At 40.9% G+C, this 22,146-nt stretch overlaps 1 protein-coding gene across 4 annotated transcripts; it reads left to right on the plus strand.

Moving 5' to 3' along the window:
• Window positions 1–124: 124 nt before the first annotated feature.
• On the plus strand, window positions 125–21,804 carry ATMIN (ATM interactor). 4 transcript variants are annotated; one of them, XR_005952379.1, is made up of 6 exons: window positions 125–350; window positions 5,841–5,966; window positions 6,925–7,124; window positions 8,081–14,925; window positions 16,057–16,282; window positions 17,013–21,804. XR_005952379.1 is itself a non-coding variant. In XM_041400663.1 (5 exons), exons 4-5 carry the CDS (start codon window positions 6,931–6,933, stop codon window positions 9,909–9,911), a joined length of 2,025 nt encoding a protein of 674 aa, XP_041256597.1. In that variant the 5' UTR covers window positions 249–350; window positions 4,405–4,487; window positions 5,841–5,966; window positions 6,925–6,930; the 3' UTR covers window positions 9,912–15,482. The 4 variants fall into 4 exon arrangements, 2 of the variants coding, with proteins under 2 accessions (XP_041256596.1, XP_041256597.1); XR_005952380.1 differs by lacking the exons at window positions 16,057–16,282; window positions 17,013–21,804 and having other exon boundaries at window positions 8,081–13,399; window positions 14,763–15,482; XM_041400663.1 differs by lacking the exons at window positions 16,057–16,282; window positions 17,013–21,804 and adding an exon at window positions 4,405–4,487 and having other exon boundaries at window positions 249–350; window positions 8,081–15,482.
• The last annotated feature ends 342 nt before the right edge of the window (window positions 21,805–22,146 follow it).

A 22,146-nucleotide genomic window follows, 5' to 3' on the forward strand; every position in this document is an offset into this window, starting at 1 on the left:
CACCGCTCGCAGCCGCCGCCGCGGGGCGCTGGCGGGGGGCGGGGCCGCGCCACGTGCCTCATGAATATTCAGCAGCGCCGCCGCCGATTGGCCGCCGCCCCCGGAAGCGGAGCGGGGGCCGAGCAGCTGACAGCAACATGGCGGCGGCGGCCGGGCGGCGTGGCGGGGGCTTGGGGCGGCCACCCGCGCCCGTGAGGGACGTGCCGCCCGCCGGGGAGCTGGTGCGGCCCTCGGTGACAGAGCTGTCCCAAGTGCGGACCAACATCCTGTGCACCGTGCCCGGCTGCGGGAAGGTGCTGCCCAACAGCCCGGCCCTCAACATGCACCTCAGCAAGGCGCACCCGCTCCAGGTACCGCCGTGAGGCCGGGCCGGCCCCGCCGCCCCCTCCCGCTCGGCCCCTCACCGTGGCTGCGTGGCTCTGGCGTGGCGCAGCGCCGTGTTCCGCCCCGGGGCCTGCGGCCGGCTCGGGTCCGGGTCCGGGGGCCGGCTGCCGTGCTGGCTGTGCTGGGGTTTGGTTCGTAGTGAGACTGAGGGGCGGTGTGATTCCCCACCCTGAGAAGAACTGGGATTCTTCCGAGAGATTCTGAGACAGCTGGGATTGTTCAGCCTGGAGAGGAGGGTGTTGTGGGGTGACCTAATTGAGGCCTTCTGGTACCTGAGGGGAACTCACAGGAGGGATGGGGACAAGAGCCTGGAGTGGCAGGACAAGGGGGAACGGGTTCAAATGGAAAGAGAGTAGGTTTAGGTTGGACATTAGGAGGAATTTCTTCGTTGTGAGGATGGGAAGGCCCTGGCACAGGTTGCCCTATCCCTGGAAGTGTCCAAGGCCAGGTTGTACGGGGCATGGAGCAACCTGGGATAGTGGAAGGTTTCCCTGCCCATGGGGATGGAACAAGATGATGTTCAAGGTCCCCTTCCAACCCAAACAATTCTATGATTCCAGGTGGGAATAATGACGTGTTTCTCGTTGTCTCTTGTTTAAATTTCCCCTTGTGAAGCCCACTGCAGGACCCTGTATACATACACAAGTGTGCATGTGTGAATGGGCTGACCAATTGTGTTGAGGATTCCTCTAAAATTACTTACAGAAAATAACCAATTTTGCACATTTTTGTAAACATACCACAAGCAGTTAGGAGTTCTTTGGGACTTAGCTTCTGTTGTTTTACTTGCTTATCACCAATCTTTCTGCAGTAAGACTTTAAAGCTCCACTTGTGAGGTGCTGTGCAAACATGCAGCATTTCCTAACCTTATCAGCTGGCAAACCGTCTCCATCCCAACGCCGAGGGCTGTTATGCTGGGGTTTTGTTTGTTTTTTTTAAAAATGTCTGAGCTAAAAAAAACCCAGCAAAACAGATGGATGCCATTTTGGAAACAAGCCCTCATTTCCATAATACTCCTGAGCTAAGCATGTGCTGGGGGGGAGGAGAACCGCAGTTCAGCAGGCACACATTGAGAGTGGGCCTTTCGGGAAGATATCCTTGCTTTTCCCAAAATTGTGATGCCAAGCTTGCAAGGACAAATTGTATTCCTGGAAAACTTCAAGTGCAGCATTCATAGCTGCATTCTGAAAGTGCAGCCTCAGTGGGTGAACAATAAACAATAAACATCCCTGTATTGGTGAATTGGCTACAGAGTCAAGTGTGGGTCACACGTGCTCACTGGTGAGGAACAAAAGGAAATAGTGTCAAGTGTACTTGCTGTCATGTGTCTCTGGGATGTTTTAATTTCATTTCCTGTACCAACTAACAGCTTTATTGTGTGTTATGTGTTAGATCTCACATGTCCATGTGGGGAGGAGGTACAGCAGGAGTTCCAAGTGTTCTTTCAGGTCAGCAGAGTCATTTTGGTTGTGATCTGATGCTCTGAGCGTGCAGTGCAGCTGGTGGCTTACATAACTCAGGGTATGATGGGTGAGCAAATGCTGCTTTCTCACCCAGCTTGCTGTTAGCCACCAGTGCCTTGTGGAATTAGAGCACACTCCATATGCCTAATTACTGAATCTGGTGATGGCTTGGGATAAATGCTGAAACGTGGATGGATGCAAACTTTCTGAAACTCCTTGACTTGTTTCAAGGGCATTGTAATTGAGACTAAAATGTTGTTGAGGCTTAAGAGACTAAATATTTTTATATTGGTATTCCCTTTTAAGAGGTAGCTGATTGCCCAGATAAAAATAATTTATTAGATTGCATTTATTAGTGAAATATTCAGTTAGTGAAGAGACAACTTGGCAAATGAGATGGTAAGAAGCTATTGGGGAAGAAGAGAACACAGTACACCTGAAGAGAAGGGAGGATGACTTGGTTAATTTTCATTAATAAAAGTAGCACCAGTAGGATGTTTTTATACCAAAACCCATGAGGAATTGCAGTGGCACAGGAAGGACATTTACATGGAGATTACCCTGTAAAAACAGAGTTAAGTGCAGCAGTACCAGGTTTTAATCTTGTGAAGTGATAATGGTTTGACCAGCTCTGGTTTGTAACAGAAATAACCTGAGGTGGGAAACACTTGCAAAATAATTTGGTCATACACGAATGAGCATTTAGGGTAAAGCTGCTGTGAGAAGGGCAGTCCTAAAATATAGCAGAGGGATATTCTATGTTAGTACTATAGGGTAAAAACCTGGTTCAAATAAGTTAAAATTAACCAGAAGATGTGTAGAAAATAACTGCTAAGGGTGATGAATGGCAAGTGTTTCTGACAAAGGGAAATTAGAAAAATTTGGCTTGTTTTGCCTAACAAAGATATGAAGTGTTGATACATATTTTTTCTGGCTCCTTGACAGAGGATAAGCTAATTTAAAAAATGAGAGCAGTGGATATAAACTTGAATTTTTTATTTTAATTCTTTGGTCTTTTGGCTACATTATTTTATGGGAAGAAGGGAAACTACATGTATGTGTTTTAAAATGAAGCTAGAAGAGTTAATGTAAAGGGGAGGGTTCTGTGGATTACTGTGATAACTGGGAGGCTGTAGTCAGTGTGAACTGCAAGGGTAGCACACCCTTGGGGTAGGTTACTCAAATACTGCACTACCACAATGGTTGTTATTGTGAGAATAAATGCACTTCTCTCCATGTCCTATTTAGTAAAGAAATGGCTGAGCATCTGCTGCAGAAACCCCCATGTTTTAAAGAGTTGACTACAGTCTACTGCAAGATCATTTAAAATGAATCCTTTGGAGTAAGCCTTTCTGGGGCAGGAAAGCAAGACGTCACTAAGTTCACCTTGACTAAGTCTGTAGCAAGGAGTGTTAATTCTGCTTTCCCAGTTGTTGTCACTAGCCATGTCAGTATTCCTTACACTGCAAGTGTCTGCGCTGGGAGAAGTTCATTGCACCAATAGCTGCCTATAATTTTGGTGGGTGGATGTTGTAGAAACATGGGACATAACATCAGATAGGTAAGGAAGGGAGCTGTGAGAGTGTCTGAAACAGAACTGGCCAGGTGGGCTTTGGGAAGACACAGGATTAACCATTTAGAGCCACGAGGACTTGGGATAGGTCAAAGCAAGATTACTGTCCATTTACAATATCTTACATGTGTAGAGTATGTCTCAGCTTGTCACAACTAGTGTGTTGTGGTCTCTGCCACTAAAGGCTGTGTTGCAGCTGTTTAAAAAGCATTTTATTGGTGTCTATAAAGCTTTTAAACACTTGGTATTATTCTATACCTTAGTATTTCAGTAGTTTTAAATAACCTGGCTGAGGTTTACCTGTCAAGTTGCTGAACATGTTTCCCATATTGCCCTGTCAGTTGTTGGGTTGTGATGTTAAATATAATGCACTTAATAACTTTTTATTTAGGAATAAGTAACTCTAATTGCCAGTTACTCAGCACATTGGTATCATTTGCAGTGGGAGAGGCCACACACAGCTTTGACTTAAAGGCAGATATTTTCTCCTGAGGACTTTGACATGTGATGAAAGTGTTCTGTATAAAGTCAGGGTTAAAAAGTGGAATTGGGGCTGGAACAACTAGATTTCTTTGTGTCATGTTCCTGTTTAGGGCAGTGGCTCTAGGAGGTACAACAATAGTCACAGTGATGATTCAGCAGAGATAGAACAGACCTGTTTATGAATGGGCTGTCCACAGGGAAAACTGCTGTACAGGGTGCTTAGAACATAAAAATGTTACATGAAAACTCCCTTTTTAGAGACTTATTCGAGGTTTTCTTGATATGGCAGGTGATCATTTTGGTCAAGAGGCTCTAAACATTGCTTGAGTCTGCTATGTCGTTAATAAAAATGAACTTGTGGCAATGGCAGCAGGTAGCAGTGTTGAGTGTGTGGAAATATAACTGAAATGTTGCTTGAAGGGATTACATTTTACAGATTATCTTAGTTTAAGAGGTGATTTGAGGGAAAACAAAATTATTGAAATATTCCCCCTCCCCAGCTTCCTGAGGTGTAAATGAGAGGACTTCAAAAGCAAGGCATGAGTGGCTGAGGACAGCATTGTTGGGTTGTGAGTAATTGCAGGTGGGTAAGAGGTGGGGGTGTGAGCAGTGAAGCCCTTTGGGCCCTGGCAGCTGACATACTTTGTTTGTTTGCTTCACACGGGGAGGACTGTTGTGCTTTGTGCATTCTCTGTGTTTGGTGAAACCTGTGTAAACACGACCAGCTGGAGATCTGCCCAGAGAGGTAGTTAGGGAGTGACTGGTGTGAAATTAACCTTCCATTACTGACTGTGCTCACTGTCCTCATGCTAAGGAAAATCAGGTGCCGAGTTCAAACAGGGCATGGTCCCATTTCTTTCCTGAAAAATTACCTTGGGGATGCCATCATGGACTATACTAACTGGCTCTAGGAACTGTGTTTGGCCTCCAGTTCAGTCTCAGGATAGAAGGAGACTCACAGCTATTCTGAGCATCAGATTTTAAATAGTTCTCTTTTAATGTTTTGCTCGGATACAGGTGCCTGATGCTTCTACTGAGACCCTTTCAGTTAGGGTATGTCTAGAGGTATATGTCCTGTCTGTTTTCCATGCCAGTGTCCTCAGTAGGAAGGGAATTCTGTGTGGTTGAACAATCTAGACAATCCCACTAGTATGTCCTTCTTACATGTCCTTCTTTGAGGTCTTCTTTGCACAAATTGTGTTGCTTTCTTCTATGTACATTGAGGGTCAGTGAGACAACTCACATGGAAGGTCTGGATAGATTGGTCACTTTGTGTTTGAGGGTCAGAATTAGCATACCAGTTGTTTCATAGACATAAGTGAGATTTGGTTTATGATCCAGAAGGTCTGGATAGATTGGTCACTTCGTGTTGAGGTTTCACCTCAGAATTAGCATACCAGTTGTTTCATAGACATAAGTGAGATTTGGTTTATGATCTAAATTAAGTGGCAGAGCATACTTGGCATTTTTCATTTTTATTACAAGTAAACTCTTAGCAGTGCTAACAGAATTCCAGCATCAAGGAAGTGTTGTGTTTCAGTGACTAATCTTAATGGAGCTTCACATACTGTGCTACTAACAAGTAAAACCACATTGAATCAGCAGTCCAGGGTAGTATCTGTATGGAAATTTTTTTTTGGCTCAGATAACAGGAAACATAGGACAGGGAGTGTCTTAGTAAAGTACCAGTAAATAGTACAGTACCACTACTCCATAGAGCTTGTTGTGATTGATCCTGGTAATTTTGATGGAATATTTGCAAAGTGGCATCCACACAGGGATAAAACTCCATTTGATCTTTCAAATCACATAGGAAAGTGCCTCCAGCTAATTGAGATGTGTAAACTCAGTGAGCCATAGTTCCTGTGTATTCTGAATATTGTCTTGAATATGCAAACCTGTAGAATTGTCAACTTCTCAACTGGTTCTTTTTCAGGATGGAAAACTTAATGCACCAATAAGGAAGGGTTTGAAAACTTCACAGAAATTCTACTGCTGTCCTATTGAAGGCTGCCCTAGAGGACCAAACAGACCATTTTCCCAATTTTCTCTTGTAAAACAGGTATTCCTGTTTTCTGAAGTATTTTCAGACTGATTTAGTCCTATCTCTACTCCAAAGAGTGTGCACTTTTGCATACAGATACAAGCATAACCTCTCAGCACACAGGAGAAGTTAGAGAACTGTATGCAGCAACTCCAAGTGCACTTGTGATTCATGAGTTTGCATGTTTGCATGTTGATATTAGAGGACTTGAACCTTTTGATCAGACAGAGGCCAGTATGTTCTTCTAAACTAGATCAGAGCCCCTCTCCACAAATTAAACAGATGGAGAAAGATTAAAGGAGAGGGTGGGAAGAATTACAGTAGCAACTGATGAAGGTTTAAACTGTGATGCTTTTAACTGCTTTTTCAAGTGGTCAAGGATTAAGAGCTTTTCTCTGCTTTAATATTAAAATGCATTTGTTTACTAGTTAGCCTGTTTAAGAAAACATATAAGACTTGGTTCTGCATTAGAGAGCAAAAAGAGCACTGTGCTGCAGTTGGTTACCTGTGCTGAGCTGGGGACCCTGTAGGAGTTGAGTGGCTGGCACTTGGTGCCATAAATGAAAAGGAAAAATTCTGGTGTTTGCTCTGGTGTTGACCTGTACAACTTGTGATTATTTTCTCAGTTGTAGATCCTCAGGAGTGTGCACATGTTGCAGCATAACCTTACTGTGCTCGTTGGGCAAGGTTGATCTATAGATTTATTGGTGTCCACAGGAAATCTTCAATGGCATTAGAATGGGTAGATGTTTATCTGTGTTTTTAAGATGCATGTAGCATCAGCAGATTTGCAAACTTCAGATTCTCTCTATTGACTTCTTTAAACTTATTTGTAGTAACGCTTTAAAAAATAATTAATGCTACACTTCAGTGCTACTTAGCAACTAAAATTTGCAGATATTTTCTCCCATAATCATGATTTTATTTTTTTAATCTTCACTGAATGCTAATGTTTACTTTCCCTTGTGTATTCTAGCACTTTATGAAAATGCATGCTGAAAAGAAGCACAAATGTGATAAATGTAGTAACTCCTATGGCACAGAATGGTATTTGAAACGGCATATAGAGGTCTGTGGGAAGACTTTCCAGTGTACTTGTGGGTGCCCTTATGCCAGCAGAACAGCATTACTGTCTCACATTTACAGAACTGGCCATGAAATTCCTGCAGAACACAGGTAAAAGTGACGCAGTGAAGTAATGGTACATTCATCACCAAGTCCTGTGTGTCTCATGTGCTGCTTTTTTGTCTCCTTTCTGTTTATTAAATAGGAAATTAGGATCATGTTGTTTTAGTTGCAAAGCAGTGTGCAGTTTCTTTGTTGCTTTTAGGAGTTTCTGTTTTGTTGAAGGCAGTGGTGGTCATCTAATCAGTAAGATCTGGTTTCCCTACATAGAAAACAAAAAGTACTGATGACACTGCAGTGCTTGGTATAAATGGGTGTGGTTCTTGTTGCATTCTGCTTTTACAGTTCTGTGAGAGTAGACATGATTTGGAGATATGTATAGCTGGTAACAGAGGTGTGGAATGCAGTTCAGGTTATTTTCTTGTACAGTCTAGTCATTGTTGCAATTGTTGGTGGATGTATTTTTTATCACCTATGTTTAGACTTATAGTTTCCATATGTCCATATATTTCATAAAGGGCAGTCTACTTTCTGAAGCCTAGCCTATCTCTGAGGTTCAGCTGCTGCAAAATTTAAGCTTTGTGTGAAGAATTGCTAATTTTTATTTTCTGTTTCCATGAGAGACCATTACCTGTACGTATATTTTAAGAGCTCTGTCCCTTCCAATGCTCAGACTGAGTCAGTGTCAAAATAACACGTTAAAAGTCTTCAAATCAATGTGCTTAATCTAAGAGGGGAAGACACCATCTAAACTTGCACATCCATTTGGAAATAGGTCTCCATAAGGGGTAGTGTTTATTCTTTTTTAAAATGAGAGAGCCAAGAATGACATTTAGCAAAATTGAACTTCATGGAGTCTTTTTATGTTTTAATCTGGATTAATTGTCTTCTCGTATCCAACCTCATCTGTGACTTCAGTTGGTATTTTCAGTGCAGTCACTCAAAAGAATGGAAGGCAGATGTTATGTGTTGGAAAGAAGTATAAATTATTGATCTCATGTTCACAGGGATCCTCCTAGTAAGAAAAGGAAAATGGAGTCCTCCATTCATAATCAGCAGTTGGCAGAGAAAGCAAACGAAGCATTCAGCAATACACACAGTACTGCTCCTGGCACTCAGGAACTGGAGTCCTCTGAAGTGAAAGTAGCAGCCTCTCTTGAAGGCTCCTGCAGTTCTAACTTCACAAACCAAATGCAGCCAAAATGTGCACCAAAGATGCTTTTACCCAAGCCCAAGGTGGCTTTGGTTAAACTTCCAGTGATGCAGGTTGCTCACTTGCCTGTGTATGTATCTGCAACAGACTCTTCTGTCAAACCTGCTGTAGTGGCTGTTGATAATCAAGGTTCAGTTGTAAGTACTGTTCATTTATTGCCTCAGTCTATAGGAATCCTGATTCCAGCCCTGGAGGCAGAAACACTTGTATTTAAAGACAGTATGCCTGTTTCAAAAGTGACAGCTTCTGGTGATCGTGAGCCAGTAAGTACTGGTGTACAAGTTGAATTGGACAAGGTTACATCAAATAACCCAGGGCAAGAGCTGGGGAATGTTTGTCACAAGAACAAAATTTCTTCAATAAATATACAGACTGACTTATCTTATATCTCACAGAGCTTTGTACCAGCTGCAGCCTGGACTCCCAATTCTTCTGTGTCCTCTTGTTCTCAGACAGATCTGTCATTCAGTTCCCAGGTTTCATTACCCATCAGTGTACAGACACAGACACTGCTGCCTGCTTCCAAGCTGACTTCATCCATAGCTGCTCAGACTGATGCTTTCAGTCAGGGCTGTTTTCCAACGTGTGGCATTTCCAGAGAGACTCAAACCAGCAGGACACAGGACTGTATTGATGGAAGAGTACAGATGGACCAGGCTGTAATGTGCAGTGACATTTTTGACAATGTTCCTTCATCATATAATGTTTCTACTCACATTGAACTTCCAGAAAACAATTTAATGCCTGCAAATATAGATCAGACCTTGCTGCAAAGAAGTAGTTGCAAGAGCCTGAATCAGGATACGGTTAAGTCTGAATCCCTTATCAGCTTCAATACACAGACTAATATACTTCCACCTCAAAATACAACAGATAATCAAACCCAGACAATGGACCTGCTGAGTGATCTGGAAAACATTTTTTCAGGAAACATGTCTGGCCAGTCACTGGATAATCGTGGCCTTTTGTCTGAGACCAGTTCTAATGCTGACACACATCTTCCTTCTGCTCCATCACAGAGCACGGGGATAGACTTCGACATTGAAGAGTTCTTTTCAGCATCCAACATCCAAACTCAGACTGAAGAGAGTGAGCTTGGTACCCTGAACTCTGAGCCAGTTTTGGAGTCACTGGACATTGAAACTCAGACTGATTTCTTATTTTCAGATAGTGCCACTCAATCATATAACTGCCGAGGCAATTCTAACTTCTTAGGTTTGGAGATGTTTGATACACAGACACAGACAGACTTGAATTTCTTTTTGGACAGTACTACCCATCTGCCTTTAGGAAGTATTCTGAAACAGTCCAGTTTCTCCATGAGCACTGACTCATCTGATACAGAAACCCAGACAGAAGTATATATGGCTACTAAAAATACACCTGCTCAGAATATGGAAAGCAAAGTCCAGCTCAGTAGTGCTGAGACACAGACTATGGATAGCTGCTTTGAGAATCTGGGGAGTTTATTCCTTACCAGCAATGAAACACAGACAGCAATGGATGACTTCCTTCTGGCTGACTTAGCCTGGAATACAATGGAGTCCCAGTTCAGTTCAGTAGAAACACAGACCTGTGAAGAGCTGTGCTCCTTGTTCCAGAGCTCTGACAAGCCCAGCCACTGAGTGCTAATATAACTGTTTCTTGTGGTTTGAATTTAATTTATTGGGGTGGGAGAGATGGCTTTACCAATTGATCCACTTTGCATTATTGAATGTACTTGTCACAAGCAGTTGACCTAACAGACTTTTCATGCCGAAGGTACTCTATTGAATATGTAACTTTACATAAACTATGTGTGTATAAATAGAGGGGAAAGGGGGGCCTGTAACATGTTAATGTACATTTGAACCTTAAAAAACTATGTGGTGCCTATGTTTTTTCCTCAAACTTCTTTATGAAGCTGTTACTGCTTTCATCTAAGTGGAAGAACTTTTAAAGTTGTTCTCTATATCTCTCTCTCTATTCCTGGCTTACATGCAGGGTTCCAATGTGCTGGACCAAAACCCTGACCTGTTCAGTTGAGATGCTTCCCTGAACTTATGGGGGAGGATTCTATTAGTGTAAGCTACTTCTGTTTACTTTTTTTAGTAGCTTGTATTTTAAATCCGGCATGAACATAATCAGCCGTATTGTCTTCTTTTACTTTATGCCTTCACAGCTCTTTCTCCTGCATAAGCTGACATTTTCCAAATACCTGTCCAACACACTAGACACCTAGAGATTCTTGAATTGTTGAAAATATTTATTATTTTAAAAGAGTGTAGAAAGCAGTATTTTTGTTTTCCCTGAGTGGCACTGATGCTCTTTGAAGGGTAGGAAAAGAACATGGAATTCGTAACTGTAGGGAAAATTAGTATGTCGTCCTTTTAGCTAGCATAATAAATGGGACTAACATTTTTAGTCTTCAGAAGGGATTTGCTTAAATTATTTCTGTCTTGAAGATGCAAATGTTACAATGTGCGTGCCTCAGAGACTGGAATCATTTGGTTTTGCTGAAATTCTCCTAGCTTTATTGAGATACGAGTTGAGAAATGTTACAGTGGTTTACTACCTTAAGAGAAATCTTTAAAAATGGACAATTAAATTCCTTAAAACACTCACCTCGACTTCTGGTTTTGGACTTCCTGCTTCCAGAAACAGTTGGAATCCATACAGCAGAACTGGGATATCAGCTCACAGAAGCCCTTCCAGAACAGCTCTATCTTACTTTTGCACTTTGATCTGCAGCCCTCAGTTCCTGCAGCTTTCACAGTTTCCCTGAGTATAGTCAAACTCACACAAACTGATTTTTCAGAGAAGAAGCATATGACCTCTTGGCACCTTTTTTTAAATGTTTAGGTTGCCCCTCATGCCACTGTTTGCAGTATTTTTCATTTACATTAAGCCAGTTGTGAATGTATGTTGGAATTTGGCCTTAAGTAATTTTTATCTCTTGCTATAATATCTGTGAAATGTAGGCCTCTGGTTTTGTACTGGACAAGTTTTAGTTTCTGTAACCTTAAAGGAAAACTCTGTGTGTCAAATTCCTGGGTCTGTAACAGACTTCACTCCTCCATTGTTAGAGGAGAGGTATTGGCTGCATAATTACTGTGCAGCCCAGCAGCAAATGTATGTCCAAGCCTTAGGTTTTGAGGACTCCCTATGCTTTGTGCTGCATATTCTCAGTTCAAGGATGTGGGAGTTAAGTTACTCATCCATTGCAGCCAGATTGTTTTTGTTGCAGATGAGCAATACCTTTCTTTTATCCTTTTTTTTTCCTTTGTCTTTTCCTAATAGTCTTTATATTGCTGTGGTGAGTGTCTTTACTGAAATAATCTCTTCAGATTAATCCTGAAACTCACATTCTCCTCCTGAGACCCCATCTGTGTTGCCTGTTTGATTTTTCAACATTTCTAGGTATGATTTCAGACACTTCCAGTCTGGATGAAGAAACTGCAGAACGGAATCTTGCAGTTCCTCAGGAGAAAGTCACTCTGCTGTGGGGAATGCCCCCAGATTTCACAATGTCTGTTGAGTTCTCATCTGAAGGGTGGGATATATTTAAAAAAGGAAGGCCTCACTTGTAATTTTGTTTCTTGTGAAGATGACTGACTCATATTTACTTGCCTACTTTGAAATTGAGAGATAAGATAAAGAACAAAATTAGGTTAATTTATTCTGTTGCAATATCTTTCTAGTAATGTTGCAACTTCACATTTTAAAGTGTTTTTCCTTCCCCTGGCTGCAATACCAGAGAATGCTTCTTCATACACTGATTTCTGTGTTTCCCATATGCAAGTTGTCTGTACTGACATGTGAAAGAGAGGCAGTCACTATGAACCTGGTTTGGGAAAAGGGTGTTTTCCACAGCTGTAGAAGCTGTTTGTTACCTCTGAATTCAGAAAGTCAGCCTTTACTCTGCAAGAGAAGCAATCTTGGGTGCTGAGGAGCAGAATTGCTGAAGGGTTTGAATTGTAGCCATCTGAGAGACCAGCAAGGTTTAAAGTACTTTGAAACTAATTTAGAAATTAGAGTGATAATTGCCATGTTATTGTGTAAGCCAAAGCTCTTAGCATCAGGGACTGTCAGGAAAAGACCCAGAAGTTGTGTGGATGAAATCTTACCATGTAATCATTACCCAGTTATTATACTTTTTAATTAAAAGTCTTTCTGAGCTTTGTGTATTTTATTAGAACATGCAAATCACAATCTTTTCACTCATTCTATTTAAAACAGTTTGGACTTTAATTAGGTGAACACAGTACTACAACATGAAGTCATTTATTGAAAGTGCAGTATTTAGAAATTATTAAATGTCTGCACTGTCTTAGGAAAGACGAAATTAACTTCTGACCAAAATTAACTTTTTTCTTCATTAATTTGGTTCTCCATAAATTATTCATTTAAAAAACAGGTTTGGATCATGCATGTCTGGCTTATGTCACTCAGTTTGGATTTATGAAGTACTTTTGTGAAAATGTGAAGACTGCAGCCAGACTTCATAGTTTGGTGAATCCCACAGGAAACTTCATGAAACCTGATCTGAAACACTATTGCTGAATATTATGAATTTTTCACATTTAAACAAAAAGGCTCTCTTGAAAAGAGAGCCTCTTGCAAAAGGCTGATTTTCTGTTTTTGCCTTTGTTGTAAAATAAACTTCAGACACAACCATTTCTGGGTAGAACTAAAGTGATAATTATCTCCCTTTTTCTGCAGTTTGTCTCTGATTTGATTTTCAAGGCACTGTATTGTAAGTATTGGTCAGCAGTGACTTACTATCTCACTCTTTTTTGTATCCTCTATTGCCATTAGAGCTGCTATACAGAAAGTAACATCAGAGTCTCTGTAGCCTCTTAGCAGAATTTTTTATCTGGAAGTGATACTAATGTTATGTGTACTTACCCTTTGTGTTTCCTGCTTCATTCTGTTAAACTGTGATTGCTGGATCTTGATCCTGACGCCTATGTAACACTACTATAAAATTGAATTAGTACTTTTGTAGTTTCATTTGTGCTTTTCTTTAATGTTTTGTGTTTTTCTTTAATATATAGAGTCGAACAAAGGAAACAGCAGATTTGGGACTTGCATTCTGTGAGAACATAAGCATAAATAAGCTGAAAAATGAAAGGTCTGTCTTGTTGTCTTCCATATTTGTTTGTCAGAATACTGAAAGTTTGTCTGGCTGTAGGTGTTTCCTCTTCTTACAGCTTTATTTGTGTCTATTTCTGCTAATACACCTGTAAATACTTTTTGCTGTGGGTAGGGAGGGAGTCCTCCCCAAAACTTTGTGTTGGCCTAGAAAAATTGGTAGTTTTAAGTCAGAGTTTGCTAATGCTACATATTCTTAGTTATGTGAAGCTGCTTGAGTTTAGAAAATTCTCAGTTCCAAAGGATATGAAAGCATTAAAAAAAAATGTATATATACTTGCAGCTGTAAATTAAACAGCTGCAAAAAAAAAACCTTGTGAAACCTCGTTAAGTTTTTAACTACTTGATCAGTGTCTGTAAATTAATGTATGTAACTAACTCCTTAGAAATGTTTGTTTCAAGGCACAATACACAGGTTTGTTTTTGGTTTTTTTTCTGTTGGAAACAAGAGGCTGAATTTCCTTGTTGGTCATATGGACCCCAGTTGTGTAGGGGCAAGAGAACAAAGAATGATGGCTGCCTTGCACTGTTCTGAGTCCTTATGCTGCTAAGATGTGAATTGATTTTTTGGTGAGGCTGGGTAGAAATGTAGGAGTTGGCAGGACTGGGGGCTTAGGGGGCTAGAGGGGGTTTTATAGCCTTTTAAATGTAAGGAAATTTAATAGAACTGATACTGAATCAACACAGGGTGCTCAACTTGCAAAAGAACATGTTCCTGAAGTGGCAACTCTGAGGTGAATTAAATGTGCTTGCCTTCATCATTAAGGTTGTACAGCTTCCTTTGCTTTAATATCTTTCTGACGTGTGCTGATTTTTTAAATGTGATCTTAATGTACCATTTACTGTTCCAAATACATTCACACCAAACTGTTGATACCATTCTGAGCCTTGCAAGCTTTTTCATTCCTGTTTGGTTTAAGGTGCTGCTATGCTTGTGTCCTGGTAGGATGGGCCTCCAGTAACCAGGCTGCCATTGATAACGAGCACTGTGAGGATACGGCTGTTTAATGGTAGCAAACCAGTGTATGGTGCAGTCATGCATCTTCTGTTTCTTTTGTTGCTGTTTTTATAAGAGTTGATGTGAATTTAAATATGTGCAAGAAGGACTTGCTGCTTAGAACAGGACTGAATTCTCTTGTTTCAAGTGCCATTGCTGTGCAATGAACAGAACTCCGCGCTCAGCCCCGCAGTCAGGGTGAGGGAACGTTTGTGTTTGTGTGTGTGACTCTTCACTGAAAATGTAACCAGACAGCCTGAAATGGTGGACACGCCTCAAGGAACTGCTGAGTTAAATAACAGAAGTCCCTTTACTTGTGACCATTTTTCATATGCTGGCTTTACAGTACCTGCAACAACTAGCTGTGGAATATAACAGATGACTTGTGGATGCCAGCTCTACATTTCACAACTTCCAGTGCTTTACATGCTTCAAGCACCTGCATGCAGAGCTAGATTGACAGTACCTCTATCTACAGACATCTGCAAGTACATCTGTGATAAAGCTAGGTATGAAATATGGCCATATCTTTACAGCTTAAAGAATTCAACACCTGATTACAATCTCATTTAAGTTTGTAATTATCTGGAATGAATGAGTAATAAACCTCATGGGTGAGTCTTTCCCAAAGCGTGTGTGAGTTAATCTCAGCAAGGCTGAGAAATGTCCTTAAAATATTTTTCTTTTCGTTACTGGTGGGATTTTTTTATTTAGTGGACAAATCTAGTTTTCAAAGGATGTTCATGTTTGGTTCTTGCTATTTAAGCCAGTAAACTTGCAGTGACCAGACAAAATCAAGCATTCATTTCTTAAACCTATTTTACAAGTGACAATCCCAAAGAAGGAATGTTGTCCTAGTAACTGTGAAACTTGTAATTACATTATTGCATGCAGAGAAAACCTTGTGCCAAAATACTGTTTCATATTTCTCTCTGTTAGAAACTGAAGTGTTACACAAAACTACTACTAGTAAGTTATTCACAAGTATTGAAATGTTTTGTTCACAAATGAAGCACTTATTCAGTCCTGTAAATTATACATATTTTGGAATAAAGTTAACTTCAATCATTTTTTGCCTTCTGTTTTAATGGCCATGACCTCTGCCTGCAGAGGCCAGGGTGGGGGATCCAGTGCCTATTGGCAAGTACCACCCATTGCTCCTGAACATCTTAATTTCAGTTTACAAAATCTCTACCCACTGAAAAGCTTTCAAAACGTATCCTACAATGTCAGTTCTTGATCTCTGGAGGTGTGAAAAGGTTCTCTGTCTCAAACCTTTCGTCAGCTCAAAATGTAATCTCTGCCTTGTGCATGCAGTGGAATGAGAGCCTCTGCAGAGCAGTTTCAGCTCTGTGGCAGATGCCTCACCTCTACAACAGACTCTCAGGACAGGGTTCCTTTGCTTTCTTCCTCAACCTTACCATCCACCCCTCCTGTAGGGGTGATTTAAGGTTTCTAGTGTCATAACACCCAGTAGAAATTCACCTGAAGTATGATGATTCTATTCTAATGCCTTATTATTTTGTAATGTATTTTGTTTAACTGAGAAAATATTTTTTGCTACTGTAAATATTAAAAAAACCCAAACCCTGGAGTGGTTTGAGCATGTCTCATACTCTGTCCTGTTCCTTCCTGTACAGCTCCCATGCTTAGTGATGATCCCACCATCTTCTCTTAGTTGGAGGATATAAATGCTGATTTTTGTTGTTACCTGTAAGTCTTGCATGTGTGATTCAGAGGAGGTGAATGAGCAGAAGCCTCGTGACTGAAGGTTCATCTGCACTGTTCCCTCAGCTGTAGTCATGAATGAAGCATTCCCTGATGGACAGCAGGAGGCTGCTGTGTTCAGTTCCATCACAGTCTGAGGTAAGCATTTGAAAACAGCAGCATTCAGGTATTTGCAGAGGGGAAGAGCTCATAAATATCTAGAAACTAAATTGCTATTCAGAGCATTTAAAAACATGGAACAGTCAGATGTGTAAGATCCTTCTGGGAGTAACAGCCCTATTCCCATCATAGGGATGGTTCTGCTTTAGATTAGGCTGTTATTTCAGGCTTTTCATCATGCAAAATGGGTTTGACTTATAGGCAGAAGTCAGCTATTTTGACAGCTCTGGAAACTTTCACAAATTGTAGACAGTCCAGAAGACAGGAAAAACTAACTCTTGATTGAGAACAGACTGAGAAGAAAGTGGCTGTTCAGAGATAGGGAAGCCCCATGTATTTTCAAACTACTTTCTGGCCTGCTGTTGCTGAGAATTTTGCTGGCAGTGAAATTGTTCCTGACTGGTTTGGGTTTAGTTCCTGAATTTCTTTCACTTGAAGAAAGTTCATGCTGGCAGGCTGATTGTTTTCCATCAGAACAATGCAGTCAGAGGCTGATTTTCTTTCTGGCTCCAGGATTTGACAGTGAATCAGTCCTTTGGATGTTTGGACCTAAAACAATAGGAGAAAAATGTTGATTTAACTTTCAGGTGTTCTATCATTGCATTTTCACATTGTTGTCAACAATTCATGTGTTTTGTTTTGGCACCTTGAATGGAGGAAGCACTTCTGGCTGATCCAGCCTGTAACTTTATTTCCTTTCCTTGAACAGGAATGGTGTTGTTCTTGAGAGAACTTAACACAAAAACAAGAAGCTCCTGTTTCCTCTGCTGGAAGAACCCAGTGTATTCAAAGGCACATAATGTGATTAAGTTTATGATGGCTGAAGGGTTGTGTATTTGTTTCTTTGTTATTTGTTCTAGGTCTTTAGCAGCTTTTCTGGCCTTCTGCTGCATGTCTTGTAGAATAAACTGTGAGTGTAGTCTATGTTCTTGTATCAGGTTGTAGTAAAACCTCTGTCTAATCTGACAGATTCAAAAAACACAGCAACGCTCTTACCTGGCATCAAACACTGGAAAACATGAAAAAAAATGTTTATAGTTTCCCCTGCGACTCTTTTTTTTGTAGTCCTAAAAAATGGATTACTGAATTTCTTTCTCTTGGGGCTATTTGTGAAGGATGCTTGTTTTGTAGCAGTTGCATTTAATATCTAAATATGGAAAACAGATTAGAAAATATTTCACCATGGGGGAAAGGTACAAAGAAGGGAAGAAAATGGTCTATTAGACCTAACTGTGAAAAAAAAAAGTGCAACAAGCTTATTTTTGGGTCTATAAAGTCATGAAGTAGTGCCACTGAGACCACTTGCAGTTGATAGAAAGCCCTGTGGTTATTTTACAACATGGCATGAAGACTGAGTCACAAGGACTCTTACCAGGAGATGGGATTTAGGAACATCCGTAAGTGCATTTTTTCAGATACTTGTGTGAAGAGTTGTGTTAAAAGTTCTAGAACTGAAAGAGTCCCAAACCTGCTTGCTGTTCCTTAATCCTTGTTAAGAAAATTCAACCCTTCTAAAAAGTACAGAATTATTTATATAAGAAAAATAAATGGTCTTTATCATTTTCTCCAGAAATGTGATGTATATGTTAGGGTATTTTTTCTTTTTCATTTTCTTAACTGGCCTTTTTTTTTTTACTCTCTTCTAAATTCTTAAGACACTCAGGAGTCAACAGACAATTAATAAAATTTCATGTGAGCATCATCCTACTCTAAGGCAGATTCACAAGGTCATGAACATAGGTAAACTCTTAGAATTTTATTTTCTTGTTAATGCCATGTCTTTGTTTGGATTCCAATACTTCAAAAAAAAAAAAAAAAAAGAAAGAAAAAAACAACAAAACAAAACCAAAACCCTAGAAACCAATACCCAAGCACAAAACACCCTTTCCAAGTATCATATATTTTGTTTAGCAGAACTTACAACCTGCTGGAATTACTCACTGATTTGACATCAAATCTCCTTGATATAACTCTATGAATCAAAGAATTTTCACCTTAATAGATAAGGACTGCATAACCTGGTTGGTAAAGATAATATTTGACACAGAAATCAATACCATTGTTTTTTTGTATGCCTCAAGCACACTATCTAATTCTAATCTGGCACTTGTTTGGATGTGACTAAGATATTTTCTTGGGGAAATAAATAAAGTCTGAGTTAATCATCAGTGTGGGAAGGTATTTTTAAAGTAGAAGCATGCAGAACAACTGTATCATGCAAGGCTTACAGACTGCCAGTGAAAATACCATTGTCACATTCATGTAGTCACATATTATTAAATTCAGGGGTGATATTCTCATGTAACACCTACATAGTTCATCAGCCTCAGAGGAGCTGCACAATGAGAGTAGAAGTTGACCTTTACAGTTCATGTACTGAGTCACAACTTCATCTCCAAAGCTGCTGTAACCGTAATGCACTTCGCCTTTACATCCATTTTATCTGCCTGCTAAATATAAACCTGTTCTGGAAAGTTAAAGTGGACATGTGACAGGGGCCACTTTGGATAAGCCCCAGCACTCAGACACTCTGCCCTATTAATGGTTCCATCCCAGTTCTGCCTAATGCTCCCCTGCGCCGGTGTTTGCTTTCTCCTAGATTACCTGAGCTCACACAATCAATAAAAGCAGCAGAAGAAAGCTCCCCGTTCACTTTCTGCTACGGTTCTGTCTCTTCCTTTGCAAATCTTTTAACAAAACGTGACCAAACGTTTCTGTTCATTTAGCTGGAAATTCTCAAGCATCAGACGGGTTTTAAATGCACTTTGGCACGGTAGAAATGTCAGGGACACTCAGCTCACATAGGCAAACAAGAGGCTGTCTTTAAAAATTTTGACATCAGCTGGAAGATGCAGAGACAGGTCAACAAAATGTTATTAGGACAATGTTAATTAGGACAAACCTTTATCCTGTGACCGTGCTATTTAAATCTGCAGAGGGAGAGGAATCTGGAGGAATGGAAACCATGCCTGAGCACCATTTCCTGAGGCTGTCAACACTAATTGCAATGTAAGACCTTCTGTTCTTCTTGCCCTGTAATAGAGCAAACCTGCATAGCTCCAGAACTTACAGGATGCTGTCTCCATTAGTGCTGGCACCTTCAAAATTATCTTGTCATAAAAATACTACTTTCCAGCAAAGAGATAATAGGTATTTCTTTAAAGGGGGTAGCTAGGGCAGTATTTATGATTCTGTATCAGCTTGGTTTTGACAGTATTATTTAGAACAGAGTCTTGAAAAATGTCCTTACCATAGCACTATAAAAGCAGATATAGATTAGGCTTTGAAACTTCAATGTTCAAAACGTTGTGAACTAAATTAAGATTGAGGGGGTGGTGGATGGCTGCCTACTATTGCATACATTAAACCATAGTTTCTGTGTGTGGTACTGCTTACTTGCCTCTAAGGATTTCAGCATTTGCTGTGTACAAATATTTATAGTAGGCAAACCCAACATTTCTTTTTAAATTTCCTTTTACAAACAGTGCCTGATGCTTCCCATCTCTAACCACAGTTTCCACATCACAGAAGGATGCATGAGGCTGCAGGCTATTTGAGGGAATGTCTGCATGTATATTTGTTAAAATTCAGTGCTCAAAACTTACATTTACTGCATCTGTCTTAAAATTCATCAGAGGGGGTAGACCAGCTTGGTAGTAAGGACACCCTCAGAAGTGAAAGGTGTGGGTGAGAGTTCCCACAGCACACTTGGCAAGTGAGCAAGAGTAAAAAAGCAGCAGCATCCTCAGATTCAGTGAGACTGCTGGGAATGTTTGGACTGGGAGAAGAAAGTGAGAAATATCATTGTGAGAATTCTGGTGGTGTTTACACAGTGACAGTGCTTGAGACAAGGCTGAGGTGCCCCTGCATCTCATGTTGCTTTGACCTGGCTAGTCCAAGGCTTATTGTGTTGGTTTGGGTTTTTTTCCTTGCTTTGCAGTGTGGTTTCTCTGGTTTTATGCTTAAGTTTATGATAAAAAGAAGTTGGGCAACTAACATTACCAGAAGAGGGGAAGTGAAATTTTTCAAAGGTACCCCAATTGTGTAAAGTACAGCAGAAGCTAAATTACTCTGAAGTTGTGTTCCCAGGCATACCACAAAAACATCCAGACCTGAATGAATGTGTAATTTGGTTTAAACCAATTTAGCTTATTTGTGCTGATAGTTTTGCAGTGGTTTAAAAATGCAAAGACTTTACATATTGATGTAAAAACTTAAGTTCTCTGTTTGATTTTGAGTGGAATGAACATCAGCAAAACCAAGTGTTAGTTCATTAGAAAATGTTCATTATGACAGAGAGAAATTACAGAAAAATTAATTTGAAAGGATGTAGCCTTAAAAGCTGTTTGTACAATTATTTGAATCTGTTCTTGTCCTCATATTAACATGAGTAGATGAAAACCAGACATGAGTTCATGTTGTTTTACTGAAATACCCATTTCTGTGAGGGAGACACAGGAAAGAGACCTAAAAAAATGTTTCCCATGGTGTGCATTAAAGGACAAGTGGGACAATTTAAACATTCTGGGCTAATGAATTCAGATGTACTTATTTATGTTGTTACTATTTGATTTTTCAAGACCTCTCATCAGGCTGCAAATGTGAGACAGTGGCACAATGAAACATAATGGTGTCAAATTTAATACTGACGGGCATAATTTTCTCTACTTATGAATTATATGTCATTAAAAAGATTTGGAAGCCAGCAGCAATAATCTAGGATTATTTTCATGCTTATTAGTAAAGGAATTAAAGCTGATTTTTCTAATATGAGACAGTGGGTAACTTTTCCCTGTGTTCTGGTGGTGGTGGTTTGGTTTTGTTTTTTTTTTTTATATACTCTTAGTCCTTATCAGGTTTGCTTGTCCTATTCTTAATCTTATCATCCGCATTTCCACTGGCTAGACTGTCAAAGGAACACCAAGTGCTGCAGATAAAATGCTAGAGGTGTAAAAAGCTGCTGCTCAGAAGCTAAATCAGAATCACATGTCAACACAGTTCAGGCTCAGGCTCTGGCAGGATGGTAGGATCATTGTTTTTAATGCCATTTACTAATTAAAAATGAGTCCCAGATTACGGAAAGTCTGGACTGAAGCGGCTTACTAAAGCGGTGGTTTAGCTCCTTGAACTGGCTACATCAGAGCCTGTCATTATAATGTAATTTATTTGAATATTGCTCAGCAATTTCCAGCTGCTCTTCTGACAAGAGGCGGCGCGGTTTGTGTTTCACACAATCAACACCCCGTGTTTCGGCCGGAGCTCCCTTTACCCCCGACCGAGACGCGTGGCAGGACTGCGGCAGGTGTATTTTATTCGGCAGATGTACGGTAAACGCATTACAGCAGATCAGCTGGATTTTTTCCTTTAAATGTACACTGTGAGATCCAACTTGCAAGCCAGCTGTTTCTTATCGGCCCGTGTAATCTTCCCGAGCCCGGCTTTGCTTCTTCCTCTCGCAGCTATTTCTGTAACGGGATCGGACGAACGAGAGCACCGCTATGAATTTTAATGCTTCCACTGGGGAATCCCTGCCGCCTCCTCTTTTTGGATGAGATCCTCGAGGAAAGACCCAGAACAGAGCGAGGAGAGGAGGAGGAGAAGGAGGAGAGGGCCGGCGTAGCCGCGCTGCTGGGGAAGGGGGAGCCGCGGGGTGTAGTTAGGGACCGTGGCGAGGGCGACACCGAGGCGGGCACTGGGGCGGGAGGGAGCCATGGGGAAGGAAGGATGGCTCGGGGCGTGTGTCGCTGCCTGACCGCGGCGCGTCACCAGCGGCAGCGGCCAGAGCGCCGCGGTCCCGCCGCCGCCCCCGCACACATGCACCCGCGGGCATCCCCCGGGGCCGG

The sequence above is a fragment of the Onychostruthus taczanowskii genome, unplaced genomic scaffold (genome assembly GCF_017590055.1).
Source record: "Onychostruthus taczanowskii isolate IOZ18803 unplaced genomic scaffold, ASM1759005v1 scaffold18, whole genome shotgun sequence".
In the NCBI taxonomy this organism is placed as follows: domain Eukaryota; kingdom Metazoa; phylum Chordata; class Aves; order Passeriformes; family Passeridae; genus Onychostruthus; species Onychostruthus taczanowskii.